This window comes from Anomaloglossus baeobatrachus, chromosome 2 (genome assembly GCF_048569485.1).
Source record: "Anomaloglossus baeobatrachus isolate aAnoBae1 chromosome 2, aAnoBae1.hap1, whole genome shotgun sequence".
In the NCBI taxonomy this organism is placed as follows: Eukaryota; Metazoa; Chordata; class Amphibia; order Anura; family Aromobatidae; genus Anomaloglossus; species Anomaloglossus baeobatrachus.
In genome coordinates, this window is record NC_134354.1 from 788,669,509 (window position 1) to 788,686,438 (window position 16,930).

Below are 16,930 nucleotides of genomic sequence, written 5' to 3' on the forward strand. Positions count from 1 at the left end.
TATGACTCACATCATACTAATCCAATAATCAGTGCTATCCTGAAATGGTGTAAAAAATAACAAAATATATGCACACCCAGCACCGGCCTGGTGGTCTACTGTGGTCCATTGTGCCTCTTCATCTGTCTGGTACACTGGCTCTTGGCTTCTGTGATACTAATTATGCCCTGAGACATCACTGTAGGCCTCACTTGACAACATGATGGCTCCTGGCATCTTGGACCGATGTAGAAATTCATGTCATGGATGACCAGTAGGTGTTATTGTAGGAGGTGGTCGTGTTGACCCCCACTCATACTGTATTATGCTATTCCCCTTAATTGTAAATGTCGTTGAAATATTCTAATACACTGCTGCATGCGAAATGAGATTCCTTGATGTAGGAGAGCCTGGACCATGTAGTGGTGGATGTCACTTAGCGCTGAGGCCCGATAATGAAAAGAATATGGTTATGTAATGTTTGGAAATGTATTGACAATGTTTAGCAGGACATAAGTTTTAGTAGGTGTAAACAGTGTTGGACACTTCCCAGTAGGAAGGAGGTTCAGAGTCAGAAGGGTCAAATGTGACAGATGGCCAGTGGCTTGGTTAGAGAGACTGTGCTGGTGAGGGGTCAGTTCTGCAAGAGGGTTCAAGGACTAAAGACATGGCATGGATTGAGGGATCACCAGGGAATCCAGAGGTATCTTCATAAGGTTCGGAGCCTACGGCTCACCCCGACGGGCTTAGAGTCAAGTGGCTAGAGACCAGTCAAATCAGGCAGCGGTGAGAATGGTGGAGGAAATAAGGCACAGGTGCCCGGCAACTTGTGGACTAGTTATAAGATATCGCGGTAGACCAAGAGAAAGTACCCAAAAGAACAGATACAGCAGAACCATAGGGGTGAGACCGTGTCTGTCATCCCAATGATGATGGATGCCAACCTGAAAAGAATAGTAAGGGCCATACACCTCACATCTAGAGAGTGGTCAAGTTGCCCCCACCCCTACTGAGCATTGTGCTGTACTATTGTATTTTATGCTGTGTTTTATATATGTGCTGAGCAGCACTGCTGGGGAGGATATGTTTCCCCGACATAGTAGAACCGACTGGGTGTAGAGTCTGGCGCCACCTAGCACTGTGGCCCGATAAGACAAATGTATGATTTATGGTATTACTGCATCATGTGCATTTTATGATAAGGTAAAGTATTTTATAGTATAAGTTATTGTGTGCTATTAATGTGATTAGCCATGCAGGCTTAGGATAAGGTATAGTGTGAGGTTAAGTATAGGATATAAAACAAAATATAGTAGGTACCTAAGTAAACTTGGTATAAGGTGGGAGGAGTGACAGAGTTGGATAGTCAGACAGGTCATTAAGTGAGTGAGATCTGCAGAGAGGTTTCTGTTGCGAGGACAAGCTCTGTACTAGGGTCCGTCAGGGAACCAGGAGGTATCCTCCATGATGTCCGGAGCCTACGGCTCACCTCATGATGGACACAGTATAACCATCCGAGGCAGCGATTGGGCACGGGAAGCCGCAAAGCCAAGAAATGGGGAAAAGCAGAAGTTTAGACTCACCTGTTGGAAGGCTAATACCCAAGGCGATGGCTAGACAGGAAAAGCACTCAACAAAACAGCGGCAACAGAACGGGATTGTTTGACCATGTCTGTCCAGAAGATTGAAAGTCAAATAAATTGCTGTTGTTGTTGAGTTGCAAAGAATTTCTCAGTGTGATGTGTTGCCCTGCAATGTCTATCATTGTCACCGGCAGTGGGGTGGTGGACGCACCCCAGAAGTCTCAAGTAAGTGTCACACCCCCCGGCCAAGGCAGAACATATGCACAAGTTCTGACCAGTAAAGTAGCACAGAGCCCTTCTGGCCATCACCCGTCTTCCATCTACACACACACAATCTCTTTAGGGTGTAGGAGTGCGGAGTCCCCACGACCCAACGTCCATATCTTCCTGCTTCATCACAATCTGTCAAGTAGGCTTCACATACCAACAAGATGTGATAGTCATGAGCCGGATTAGGACACCATACTAAACAGAAGAAGTGTCCACTAAGACAGCAAAGAAGGATCCAGACCAGAGTGGTGCCATGTGGTGGGACAGATAAGGATAAAGCAAACTTTGGTGTTCTGGAAACATCTAGTAGTCGCTACTTCAAGTATCAGCTGATCCAAGAGGGTGCCGAATGTTGAACCCACCACAATTTATCTCTGACCAATCTGAAGAGAAGTTAATCAATATTTATAGTGATGTGTTCATATTGGACCCAAAGTCTACCGTCGTTTTAAGATTTAGAAATAGTTAAGTCTTGACCCTCTCATTGACCCAATGTTCCATGTTCAGAAGTTCCGCACCATTCTGAGATTAAAGAAGAAATCTAAGACTGACAGTGTTTGAAGGACATCAGTCCTCGGGGAGGCTGGACTCACAAGGTTCCCGTAAAAGTAATTTCTCTTTATCAACCTGACTGTAGTGTCTATAAATCAGCGCTCGTCGTCTTCTCGCTGGTGGCTTCTGCCATAACACTTCATCGTTTTATCTTCGACTCGGCAGGGCTTACTTTTTTCTTTTTACTCTTCAAAGTTCTCCTATCATTAAACCTCGGGTGAACCTTCGCTTCCACCTTCCGTGCAATTATTCATGGATTTCGTCTTCTTTGGGTTATTTTTCTATTACCGAATCCAAAACTTTATTTCAACTCCAGAAGTGAAAAAAAAGGTCACATTCGAGCTTTAAGATAAAACATTAAAAAAAAACCCAGAATGTACAAAGCAGCATCTAAAAATACCGGACTAACACAAAGCTGAATATTTTTATATAGTAGTAAATTCAAAGACATAAAAAACCATTGAAGGACCAATACTTTGAAGGGTAAACTTTAAGGCTATGTTCACATTGAGTTTTTTTTAGTTTTTGGAACAGAAAATGGAAATGCTCAAAAAATAAAAATGTCCGAAAGGTCACACAAGAAATGCTTGAGTCTTCCTATTCATTTCTAACATAAAGAAAACTTCTTTGGTCATATGTTCCATATATTGAACATTTTTCTTCAGCAGCTTTCCTTGTCAACAAAGGTAAGAATATCAATGCACTACAGGATGCAGCAGGACCCCATGATATTGATGGGGGCATCACAGGTGCAAAATTCCGATGAAACAAGTGCTCACAACCTACCATCCATGGAGAAGGTGTGTACCTAGTATTAGACATGCACACAGATAAGGCTTGTATAGGGTGCCAGTCACACAAATACATGTAGCGCACAGTGTCCGGCTTACAGCCCATTAATCATACCCATAGTTTTGGATCAGGTGGCAGCTTGGCACTAAATAAGTGTACCTCACATGACAGACAGGTGATAAATTCAAAGACCTATAATGGTTCTTGTGATGTATTCTTGCACTGATAGTGGTTCTGGTGACGAATTAATGGACTTATGGTAGTTCTTGTGATGTATTCTTGTACTGATAGTGGTTCTGGTGATGAATTCATGGACGTATGGTAGTTCTTGTGATGTATTCTTATACTGATCATGGTTCTGGTGATGAATTCATGGACTTATGGTAGTTACATAGTTACTGTTACGGTTGCTGCGAGCACTGGAGACCATGTCCAGATTTCTTGCTACTGCACATGTGCGAGCGCTGGAGACTAAGTCCAGATTTCTTGCTACTGCACATGTGCGAGCGCTGGAGACTAAGTCCAGATTTCTTGCTACTGCACATGTGCGAGCGCTGGAGACTAAGTCCAGATTTCTTGCTACTGCACATGTGCGAGCGCCGGAGACTAAGTCCAATCTTGGAGCCATTGCACATGTGCGGGTGACATCATCGCTGACACGAGGTCACATGTCTCTGACACCTTCTATGCCGATTGGTCGCTGGTCATGTGCTTGTGACGTCTTGCTCGGTGATAGGCCAGCATGACGTCACTCCTGTCGTTCTGGAAGCGGATTGGCTCTGGTGTCCTCCATCTTGGATGAGGCACAGAGTCTATATAAGACCCTGACACACGCCGCATGGTGCTCAGTCCTCTTGGTTCATGCATATGAGTAGACGCTCTGTGCGCGTTCCTCTAGGCATTCCTCTGTCTATGCTAGGTGAGCGCTACCGGCAGGGTAGCGTTCTTATACCTTACAGCTTCGGCTGCTGTCCGTATCCTTACCTCTTAGGGGAGCGGACATAGGCAGGTGCCTGAGGCACATGGTCTGGCTGGGCCTTGTGATTGTACTCGTAGGTGGACGTTGCCGCTAGGGTAACGTTCCTTATACTGCGTCTGGCAGTTGTTCGTATCCTCGCACACTAGGGGAGCGAACAGAGGTAGGAGCTTTGTGCGGCTTACGCTGCTGTTCGTCTCTTTTGCACCACTAGAAGAGCGGACCTAGGCAGGTGCCATATCTAGTGGTTCGTGTCCTCGCACACTAGTGGAGCGAACGCAGGTAGGAGCTTTGTGCGGCTTACGCTGCTGTTCGTCTCTTTTGCACCACTAGAAGAGCGGACCTAGGTAGGTGCCATTTTGCACACATTGCCTTTGTCTCTGTGATTATTAACAGAGATCATTCCACACACCCTCCAAGTAAGGGAGGAATTGCTTTACTTTCTTATTATATCCTTCTGTGAGTTAACAGAGGTATTGCACTCTGCCATAGTCTGCAGCAAAGTCTTTGCACGGTGGACCCTGACTGTCTGATACTCCTTTCGGTTATTATCAGACAGCCCCCCGTAACATTAGGACTGAGCCAAGGGTCTGGCAGTTATGGCAGAATATCAGCAGTTACACCGTTACATACAAGTACTTGAGTCACGGCTCAAGAGTATAGAGGATAAACCTCAGACCATGGTGACATCTGCACATGATCCTCGACTTGCTCTACCAAACAGATATTCTGGCGATGCCAGATCATGTCGTGGTTTCATTAGTCAGTGTCAGATACACCTAGAGGTTAACTCTTCTCGCTTCTCTACGGAGAGGTCCAGAGTAGGCTTTATCATCTCCTTACTTCAGGACAAAGCCTTAGAATGGGCGACTCCCCTATGGGAGCGCTCTGATGTGGTTACTCTGAGACATCAAGACTTTCTTGATGCTCTTAAGGCGGTATTCATGGGTCCGCAGGTTACCCATGATGCGGCCCTGAGACTGTTAGATCTATCTCAGGGTTCGTTATCCACTAGTTCTTATGCCATTGCTTTTAGAACTCTGGTGGCAGAACTAGATTGGCCAGAGAAGGTGTTGATTCCTATCTTCTGGAGAGGGTTGGCTGGCTATGTCAAGGATGCCCTTGCTACTCGTGAAGTCCCTGCTTCTCTGGAGGACTTGATCACAGTAGCAACGAGGATCGATGTACGCCATAAGGAACGTAGACTCGAGGTCTCTTCCTCACGCCCTAAGCATCGGGCTATTCCAGTTGTTGAGGGTCCACTACCATCTTCCTCAGCATCTGAAACATCTCCCACTCCTATGGAGTTAGGTCATACGTTCTCCAGACTACGCAAGTCTGGTCCTCCTATATGTTACGTATGTCGTCAGGCTGGGCACTATGCCAACAAGTGTCCTAGTCGTCAGGGAAACTCCCTGGCCTAGTAACCATTAGAGGGGGGTTACTAGAGACGTCTTCTGCACCCTCTAAGTGTTGTATCCCAGGTCAGCTCTCGTTATCTGAGAATACATGGCCTATTATGGCTTTTGTGGATTCCGGAGCTGACGGGATTTTTGTGTCCTCAGGATTTGTAAAGGGACACAATATTCCCTCTATCATGTTAGAGGCGCCTATTCCTGTCCGTGTTGTTAATGGAACTATGTTGTCTGACTCCATTACATTGAGGACAGTTCCCTTGCGCCTTTCCCTGTCTCAGGGTCACATAGAGGAGATTTCTTTTCTTGTTTTGCCTGAGGGTATAGACGACGTCCTTCTGGGTCTTCCATGGCTTCGGACTCATGCTCCTCACATTGACTGGGAGTCTGACAGCATTATTAGTTGGGGTTCGAAATGTCAGTCCCGATGTCTTCCCTTACCACCTAAGGTCGTTGCAGTTGCATCAACTGATCTCTCTCCCATACCTACACCCTATTTGGATTTCGCTGACGTGTTCTCCAAACAGGGTGCTGAGGTTCTTCCACCCCATAGGCCGTATGACTGTGCCATAGACCTTATCCCAGGTTCGGTTCCACCTAAAGGCAGGGTTTACCCCCTGTCGATACCTGAGTCGGAGGCCATGTCGACCTATATAAGAGAGAGCTTAGAGAAGGGGTTCATTCGTAAGTCTGTCTCTCCCGCGGGAGCTGGGTTTTTCTTTGTTCGGAAGAAAGAGGGTGATTTGCGTCCCTGCATAGATTACAGGGGTCTCAACGCAATCACAATAAAGAACAAATACCCATTACCTTTAATTTCGGAGCTCTTTGACAGACTGAGAGGAGCTCAAGTTTTTACGAAGTTGGATCTGCGGGGTGCGTATAACTTGGTACGAATTCGAAAGGGTGACGAATGGAAGACCGCTTTTAACACCCGAGACGGTCACTATGAATACCTCGTCATGCCTTTTGGGTTATGTAATGCACCCGCAGTATTTCAGGACTTCGTAAATGATGTGTTCAGGGATTTACTGTTATCCTCAGTAGTGGTGTATCTGGACGACATCCTGATTTTTTCTCCTGATCTGGAGACTCATCGTCAGGATGTCGTTCGTGTCCTTTCCCGTTTAAGGGAGCACTCATTGTTTGCTAAACTCGAGAAATGTGTATTCGAGCAGTCCTCATTGCCTTTTTTGGGTTACATTATCTCACAAGAGGGTCTGGCTATGGATCCTGCGAAGCTCTCTGCTGTCCTGCAATGGTCCGAACCTCATTCCTTGAAGGCGGTGCAACGCTTCTTAGGATTTATAAATTATTACAGGCAGTTCATACCCCATTTTTCTACTTTGGTGGCCCCTTTGGTGGCCTTGACTAAGAAAGGTGCTAATCCCAAAGCCTGGTCTACTGAGACATCTCAGGCTTTTGAGGCAGTAAAAAGACACTTTTCAACTGCTCCCGTTCTTCAAAGACCCGATGAGAGTAAGCCCTTCCTCTTAGAGGTTGATGCCTCTTCAGTGGGTGCTGGTGCGGTCTTGTATCAAAAGAACGGTGCAGGTAGAAAAAGGCCGTGTTTCTTCTTTGCTAAAACCTTTTCACCGGCAGAGAGAAACTATACCATTGGGGATAGGGAACTGCTCGCCTTGAGATTAGCCTTGGAGGAGTGGCGTCACTTGCTGGAAGGAGCGAAACATCCTTTCCAGGTCTATACAGACCATAAGAATCTGACGTACTTACAAACCGCTCAGCGTCTGAATCCTCGCCAAGCCCGCTGGTCCTTGTTTTTCTCCCGCTTTCACTTCTCCATCAACTATTTGTCTGGGAGTAAGAATAACAAGGCAGACGCCCTGTCTCGCTCTATGCTTTCTACCCAGGAAGAGATTGACGAACCTCGTCTTATCCTTCCCTCCAGGGTTTTTCATACGCTCTCTCCTGTGACGTTAGACCAAATCCCACCGGGCAAGACATTTGTTCCGCCTGATCGACAGAATGATATACTGTCATGGGCCCACACCTCAAAGGTGGGTGGGCATTTTGGTATTAGGCGGACACGAGAGTTACTGGAGAGGTGGTATTGGTGGCCACACTTAGCCAGCCACGTCAAGAGATATGTCGGTTCCTGCTACTCGTGTGCTCGCAACCGTCCATTACGGCAGAGACCGGCTGGGCTCTTGCATCCTTTACCAGTGCCAGATAGACCATGGGAGGTGGTAGGCATGGACTTTGTGGGTGATCTTCCATGTTCACAGGGACATAGATTTGTGTGGGTCATTACGGACCATTTCTCCCGGATGGTTCATCTCGTACCGTTATCGAGAATCCCATCTTCCAGGGTACTAGCCAAACTATTCCTCAAGCATGTCTTTAGGCTTCACGGGATGCCAGATCGTATCATTTGTGATAGAGGCCTGCAATTTACTTCCCGTTTCTGGCGAGATCTTTGTAGCCTTCTGCAAATTGAGTTGAATCTCTCTTCGGCATACCATCCGGAGACTAATGGTTTGGTTGAACGTACCAATCAATCTATGATTATATACCTTCGACACTTTGTTGCTGAGAACCACGATAACTGGTCATCCCTCCTACCCTGGGCAGAATTTGCCCTTAACAATTCGCTGGCTGAGGCCACTGGGCAGACACCGTTCGTACTCAATAATGGGCAACACCCTAGGGTACCGGTACCGTTTCCCGCTGCTGCACCTCCTCCTCTTGTGGCCGACTGGGCAACTAATGCCAGAGAGGTTTGGGATCGGACTCAAGAGTCGATCCAAGCAGCTAAGGACCGTATGAAGACGGTGTCCGATCGGTTTCGTCGACGGCTCCTGTCTTTTCTCCAGGGGACTTTGTGTGGCTCTCTGCAAAACACGTGAGACTTATAGTGAGCTCTGTCAAATTTGCTCCTCGCTTCCTGGGTCCTTATGAGGTTCTTCGACAGGTAAATCCTGTAGTCTATCAATTGAAGTTACCTGTCCATCTTAGGATTCATGACAAATTCCATGTCTCACTGCTAAAGCCGGCTATTTTACCTCACGCTCGTGAAGTGCACTCTCCTGCCTCTGATTCCTCTCGCTCTAGCTATGAGGTACGAGCCATAGTTGGTTCTAAGATGGTTAGAGGGCGCAGGTTCTTCTTGATAGATTGGGAGGGCTATGGCCCGGAACATCGCTCTTGGGAGCCTGAGGAGGCTGTCCATGCTCCCGACTTAGTTGCCGATTATCTGCGTCGCCGGGAGGGGGGCCCTTGAGGGGGAGGTACTGTTACGGTTGCTGCGAGCACTGGAGACCATGTCCAGATTTCTTGCTACTGCACATGTGCGAGCGCTGGAGACTAAGTCCAGATTTCTTGCTACTGCACATGTGCGAGCGCTGGAGACTAAGTCCAGATTTCTTGCTACTGCACATGTGCGAGCGCTGGAGACTAAGTCCAGATTTCTTGCTACTGCACATGTGCGAGCGCCGGAGACTAAGTCCAATCTTGGAGCCATTGCACATGTGCGGGTGACATCATCGCTGACACGAGGTCACATGTCTCTGACACCTTCTATGCCGATTGGTCGCTGGTCATGTGCTTGTGACGTCTTGCTCGGTGATAGGCCAGCATGACGTCACTCCTGTCGTTCTGGAAGCGGATTGGCTCTGGTGTCCTCCATCTTGGATGAGGCACAGAGTCTATATAAGACCCTGACACACGCCGCATGGTGCTCAGTCCTCTTGGTTCATGCATATGAGTAGACGCTCTGTGCGCGTTCCTCTAGGCATTCCTCTGTCTATGCTAGGTGAGCGCTACCGGCAGGGTAGCGTTCTTATACCTTACAGCTTCGGCTGCTGTCCGTATCCTTACCTCTTAGGGGAGCGGACATAGGCAGGTGCCTGAGGCACATGGTCTGGCTGGGCCTTGTGATTGTACTCGTAGGTGGACGTTGCCGCTAGGGTACCGTTCCTTATACTGCGTCTGGCAGTTGTTTGTATCCTCGCACACTAGGGGAGCGAACAGAGGTAGGAGCTTTGTGCGGCTTACGCTGCTGTTCGTCTCTTTTGCACCACTAGAAGAGCGGACCTAGGCAGGTGCCATATCTAGTGGTTCGTGTCCTCGCACACTAGTGGAGCGAACGCAGGTAGGAGCTTTGTGCGGCTTACGCTGCTGTTCGTCTCTTTTGCACCACTAGAAGAGCGGACCTAGGTAGGTGCCATTTCGCACACATTGCCTTTGTCTCTGTGATTATTAACAGAGATCATTCCACACACCCTCCAAGTAAGGGAGGAATTGCTTTACTTTCTTATTATATCCTTCTGTGAGTTAACAGAGGTATTGCACTCTGCCATAGTCTGCAGCAGTCTTTGCACGGTGGACCCTGACTGTCTGATACTCCTTTCGGTTATTATCAGACAGCCCCCCGTAACAGTTACATAGTTACTAAGGTTGAAAAAAGACCTAGGTCCATCTAGTTCAACCTTCCTCCACCAGTTCTACATTTGGTCACTAAGTCATTTATAACCAACAATGTTGTGTGTAGTGAGGAAATCATCCAGCCCTTTTTTGAAAGCTGTTATAGTATCTGCCATTACTACCTCTTGTGGTAGGGTATTCCACAGTCTGACTGCTCTAACTGTAATGAACCCTTTCCTATTTAGCTGTCGGAATCGCTTTTCTTCCACTCGCAGTGAGTGCCCCCTGGTCCTTAGTATTGTCTTCGGAAGAAATAAGTCATCTGCCAGTCCTTTATATTGATGGTAGTTCTGGTAATGAATTAATGAACTTATCGTAGTTGTGATGTATTCTTGTACTAATGGTGGTTTTGGTGATGAATTAATGGACTTATGGTAGTTACTGTGATGTATCCCTGTACTGATGATGATTTTGGTGATGAATTTATGGACTTATAGTAGTTCTCTTGATGTATTCTTGTACTGATGGTGGTTCTGGTGATGAATTCATGGACGTATGGTAGTTCTTGTGATGTATTCTTGTACTGATGGTAGTTCTGGTAATATATTAATGAACTTATCATAGTTGTGATGTATTCTTGCACTAATGGTAGTTCTGGTGATGAATTAATTGATTTATGGTAGTTGTCATGCCTTCATAGAAATGCATATAATTATTTTATTATGCCAAGTAATAAGATTACATTTAGTAATTGACATTGATACTGTCCACTTGTCCAGTGATATCCAACAGCGCCATCTGTTGACAATGTTGTCTTACTGCAGTTAGTTTAATGTTTCACTGGTTACTGTGCAATGAAAATTGTCCTACCAAGGCTTATGTAGTTACCCATCAGACCTTGCATAGGCTCTGCCCCTTCTTCTTCAGCAGCCATTTCAGTTACATGAACACACACATTCTGCATGCTGAATATCTCTCCAGATCTCTGCTCCTTATGTTTGCCTCTACATAGCACAGTCGGTGAGTTATGATCCCCTGGTTAGGGCTCATCAAAATTATAATGTAGTTGGTCTGTTCTGCAAGTATTGTCCTGTCATTAGCTAATATGTATTTCGCCATGTAGTGCATTTACCCTGCATGTCCTGTATCAAATGGAATGCTATGTAACTCAGATATGTTGTATGTTGTACTTAGTATTTTCATTTATTTCTTGTAGTTTTACACTGATCTCATTAATAAAAGTTGTAAAGGACCCCCAGCGTCCGAGTCAATGCATTGATGGGAAAGAGTTAAGCTGTCTGTCAACTCGTCTTCCAACGCACAGATTGAGGGTGCCAGAACAGTAAAACGACTGCTATTAACGGGGTTGAAGCATAGACGCCGACTTCTATCAGAGAGCAGTCAAGCCGCATACAGACACCATGTCAGATAGAGGATCTGAAGTTTATGTAACACGCTCCCATGTAAGCTCGTCAGCTTCAAGGAAGTCTGTGAGCAGCGCTGCAATTGCCACCGCCAGGGCGAAGGCGGAAGCCGCCAAAGTGAGAGCTGCCTTTGCTGAACAAGAGTTGAAATTAAAGACAGAAAAAGCACGTCTAGAAGCCGACCTTGCAAAACTTGCTGTAGACACAGAAGCAGCAGCAGCAGAAGCTGAAGTACAGGCTTTAGAAGAAGCAGCACGCAGCGACAGTAAAAGTTTCAGGTTAAGGCTCGGACCCGAACTCAGTCATCGGGATATCTCACAACGCACTTCAGACTACGTACTAAAGCATACCGCATCAGACGACCGTCTACATTCAGCTCCAAGAGAGAGACTTAATCCTGCCATTCAGCCATCAACCTTCATTCAACAAACATCCCATGTTAAGCATGAAGGTAATTCCGTCCACCTAACACCATCAGTGTCACCTGCACCCAAGTTTGTAGATTCCTATTACACAGCGAACCGTCCCAAAATGGAGGACCCCGATGGTGACTATCATGGCGACAACGTATTTGATGGCAACAATAACTCACTGGGACCTCATCATAGCAACATGTATCAGGACCACCCTCTCAGAAATCAAGAGCTACCAGATTTCCTCAAGTTCTTCGCACGCCGTGAGTTACTCACCAAAGGTCTTTTAAAGTTTAACGACCGTCCTGAAAGTTACAGAGCGTGGAGAGCTTCCTTCAGAAACGCCACGGCCGGCCTGGACATCTCTGCCAATGAAGAGATCGATCTCTTGGTCAAGTGGCTAGGAAACGAATCAGCAGAACATGCAAAACGCATCAGGGATATCAGCATCAACCACCCGAGCAAAGGCTTGTGCCTGTTATGGGAGAGACTTGATGAGTGCTATGGCTCTTCAGAGAGGATAGAAGAATCCCTCTTCAAAAGGTTGGAGGACTTTCCCAAGATCTCTAATAAGAGCTTTCACATGCTAAGAGAATTGAGCGACCTCTTGGTAGAACTCCAAGTCGCCAAGTTTGAAGGAGACCTGCCAGGCCTCGCGTCCCTAGATGCAGCCAGAGGTATTAAACCCATAGTGAATAAGTTGCCTTACAGTCTGCAAGAGAAATGGTTGAACCGGGGTTCAGATTACAAACAACGTCACAACGTGCCGTTTCCTCCATTCCATGTCTTCGTAGATTTTGTGCGCCAGCAAGCCAAGATCAGGAATGATCCCAGCTTTGACCTTTCCACCGCAGATCCCATCAACCCACGAACAGGTAAGCCTGCTCCAGTACGCAACCCTCGAGGCTCACCTATCACTGTACACAAAACTAATGTGTCTGCTACAGATTCATCACGCAAGACCCACAGTACAACAGAACCTGAAGGGTCACTAACAATTGACCCAGACAAAGAGTGCCCCCTACACAAAAGGCCTCACCCACTGCAACAGTGCAGGAGTTTTAGAGGAAAATCTCTTAAAGACCGTAGAATCTTCCTCAGAGAAAACAACATATGTTACAGATGTTGTGCATCCACATCTCACTTAGCTAGAGACTGCAATGCCAGTATCACTTGTTCGGAGTGTAACAGTCAAGAGCACAGCACAGCTCTACACCCAGAACCAGCCCCACAGAATTCCACGCACATCGACCGACTTACAGAGCACGGCGGGGAGGAGACAGACAGTACACCTCCTGAAGTGTCACCCCAGTGCACTCAAGTTTGTGGAGAAGGTCTCACTAACAAATCCTGCTCAAAGATCTGTCTGGTTACAGTTTACCCTATGGGCTACAGAGAAAAAGCGGTTAAACTCTATGCTATACTCGACGACCAGAGTAATAGATCACTCGCCAGCTCAGCTTTCTTTGACATCTTTGGAATCAAGGGACTTAGCTGCTCCTACTCACTGAAAACATGTACAGGAGTGAGTGAAGAATCTGGCAGGAGGGCAACAGGTTATCAAATCGAATCCCTAGATGGGAAGACATCCTTACCCCTTCCTACATTAATCGAGTGCAATGCCATCCCGAACAATAGAGAAGAGATACCCACTCCAGAAGCGGCACTACACCATCCCCATTTGAGAAACATAGCGCATCTCATTCCTGCACTTAATTCCCAAGCCAAGTTGGTCCTTTTGCTGGGGAGAGACATCATCAGAGTTCACAAGGTGAGGAAACAGATAAACGGTCCTCATAACTCGCCCTACGCTCAGAAGCTAGATCTAGGATGGGTAGTTATAGGGGACGTCTGCCTCGGAAAAGTTCCCAAGCCGAACAACATCCAATCTCTCTACACGAACACATTGGAGAGTGGCCGTCCATCCTTTTTCCTACCCTGCCCCAACAAATTCCCAGTGAAGGAAAATCTCACCAATTCAGCACACTTAGATGGTGGGAAAGACAGATACGCCATGGATGAATTGTGCGACGGAGACAAAGATCATCTAGGGTGCGCTGTCTTTCAAAAGACCAAAGAAGATTATAAACGAGCCCATTCCATTGAAGATGAGACCTTCCTGGAGATAATGGATCAAGGATTTCACAAGGATGAAAACGACAGCTGGGTGGCTCCACTACCATTCAAGCCACAAAGACCCTGTCTTCCTAACAACAAAGAGATGGCACTAAAGCGCCTTACCTACTTAAAGCCAAGTTTCTCAAAGAAGCCAGAAATGGAGGTACATTTCTTTGCTTTCATGGACAAAATATTCAAAATACCAACCGACCAAAATCCTGCAGACCATGCGACCAGAGCGGTATCGGCACCACGCCTCAAAGACACTAACTGGCTAGTCGGACCTGCATTTCTGTATCAACCAGTACCCACTGCTCACGAGACACATACACATGAACTCTTCGAACCCGAATCAGATGTAGAGCTACAGCCTCAAGTTTCCACACTTAGCACAACGATCACCAACAGGCACCTTGATTCCAGCCGCTTCCTCAGATTCTCTACCTGGAGATCGGCCTACAGAGCCTTGACTTGCCTGATACATGTCATTAGATCCTTTAAAAACAGACAATCGAGACCAGCTCCATGCAAAGGCTGGCATCATTGTCATAAAGCTTACACAGTGGAAGAGCTCACGCAAGCCAAACACGCAATCATCTGTTGTGTACAGCATGAAGCTTATACCCAGACTCTAGAGTCCCTCCGGAACCACAGAAGTGTCCCAAAAGATAGTCCCCTTAAAAAACTGGACCCGTTTGTGGATACTCAAGGACTGCTGAGAGTCGGGGGACGAATTTCAAATGCAAAGCTTGAAAATGACGAGTGTACTCCAATCATTGTTCCTCACGGCCATGTTGCTTTCCTGCTGGTTGAGCATTATCACGCACAGGTTAGACATCAAGGGCGCTTGATAACTGAAGGAGCCCTACGGGAAGCGGGTTTCTGGATAACAGGAGTTAAGCGACTTGTGAGTAGAGTCATCTTCAAATGTATCATCTGCAGGAAACTCCGTGGTTCTTGTCAATCCCAAAAAATGGCAGACCTACCAGCAGACCGTTTGAGTACCGAACCTCCTTTTACTAACGTGGGCCTCGATGTGTTTGGTCCCTGGTCAGTTGTCACACGTCAGACTAGGGGAGGACATGCAAACAGCAAGCGCTGGGCCGTCTTGTTCACATGTTTGAGTATTAGAGCCGTACACATAGAAGTCATTGAGACAATGGACACATCCAGCTTCATAAATGCCTTCAGACGATTCATTTCTCTCAGAGGACATGTAAAGCATATACGCTCTGACAGAGGATCTAACTTTGTAGGAGCATGTGGTGAACTAAAGATTCCCTCAAATCTGGACATTAACCAAGTAGAAAGACGTCTTTCAGAACTAGGTTGTACGTGGACCTTTAACCCACCGCACTCATCTCATATGGGAGGTGTGTGGGAGCGCATGATCGGCATCGCTCGCAGAATCCTCGATTCCATCTTTCTGCAACTTGGTCCTTCGAAGCTCACTCATGAGACTCTAACAACCTTCATGGCCGAGGTAGTAGCTATAATGAACGCCAGACCACTGGTTCCCATATCCAATGACCCTGATGACCTATCTCTGCTCACCCCTTCAACTCTCCTCACCCAGAAGTTTAATGTGAGTATGCCGACTTCTGGAGAGTTTACTACAAAAGACTTGTACAAATCTCAATGGAAAAGAGTTCAAATGTTAGCAGACCTTTTCTGGACTAAGTGGAGAAAACAATATCTCTCTACATTACAGACAAGAGACAAATGGCAAGATAGTAGACCCAACATGAAACCTGGGAATGTCGTCCTAGTGAAGAACACTCAGTCTAAAAGGAACGAGTGGCCTCTAGGATTGGTAACCAAGGTCTTCCCAAGTCAAGACGGACAGGTCAGGAAAGTGGAAATCAAGATTCCCAAGCAAAGTGGAAAGCTGTTTCTTAGACCTGTATCTGAACTTATTCTATTGCTCTAGTTTAAGTTTGTGGCATTCCCCCGGATGCCAGACGGGGAGTGTCATGCCTTCATAGAAATGCATATAATTATTTTATTATGCCAAGTAATAAGATTACATTTAGTAATTGACATTGATACTGTCCACTTGTCCAGTGATATCCAACAGCGCCATCTGTTGACAATGTTGTCTTACTGCAGTTAGTTTAATGTTTCACTGGTTACTGTGCAATGAAAATTGTCCTACCAAGGCTTATGTAGTTACCCATCAGACCTTGCATAGGCTCTGCCCCTTCTTCTTCAGCAGCCATTTCAGTTACATGAACACACACATTCTGCATGCTGAATATCTCTCCAGATCTCTGCTCCTTATGTTTGCCTCTACATAGCACAGTCGGTGAGTCATGATCCCCTGGTTAGGGCTCATCAAAATTATAATGTAGTTGGTCTGTTCTGCAAGTATTATCCTGTCATTAGCTAATATGTATTCGCCATGTAGTGCATTTACCCTGCATGTCCTGTATCAAATGGAATGCTATGTAACTCAGATATGTTGTACTTAGTATTTTCATTTATTTTATGTAGTTTTACACTGATCTCATTAATAAAAGTTGTAAAGGACCCCCAGCGTCCGAGTCAATGCATTGATGGGAAAGAGTTAAGCTGTCTGTCAACTCGTCTTCCAACGCACAGATTGAGGGTGCCAGAACAGTAGTTATTGTGATGTATTCTTGTACAGATGGTGATTCTAGTGATGAATTCATAGACGTATGGTAGTTCTTGCAATGTATTCTTGTATTGATGGAGCTTCTGGTAATGAATTAATGAACTTCTGGTACTTGTAATGTATTCTTGTACTAATGGTGGTTTTGGTGATGAATTAATGGACTTATGGTAGTTACTGTGATGTATCCCTGTACTGATGATGATTTTGGTGATGAATTTATGGACTTATAGTAGTTCTCATGATGTATTCTTGTACTGATGGTGGTTCTGGTGATGAATTCATGGACGTATGGTAGTTCTTGTGATGTATTCTTATACTGATCATGGTTCTGGTGATGAATTCATGGACTTATAGTAGTTCTTGTGATGTATTCTTGTACTGATAGAAGTTCTG

The 16,930-nt window shown here is 46.1% G+C and overlaps 1 protein-coding gene across 1 annotated transcript; it reads left to right on the forward strand.

Annotated features, from left to right (window-relative positions):
- Positions 1-10,837: 10,837 nt before the first annotated feature.
- LOC142292342 (uncharacterized) lies at positions 10,838-16,463 on the forward strand. The gene is made up of 2 exons (XM_075337650.1): positions 10,838-10,967; positions 11,164-16,463. The coding sequence occupies exon 2, from the start codon at positions 11,369-11,371 to the stop codon at positions 15,830-15,832; it is 4,464 nt and encodes a 1,487-aa protein (XP_075193765.1). The 5' UTR covers positions 10,838-10,967; positions 11,164-11,368; the 3' UTR covers positions 15,833-16,463.
- The last annotated feature ends 467 nt before the right edge of the window (positions 16,464-16,930 follow it).

Excerpts from the sequence above, each read along its gene's own strand:
- LOC142292342 (XM_075337650.1), top strand. The coding sequence starts at position 11,369 with ATGTCAGATAGAGGATCTGAAGTTTATGTAACACGCTCCCATGTAAGC.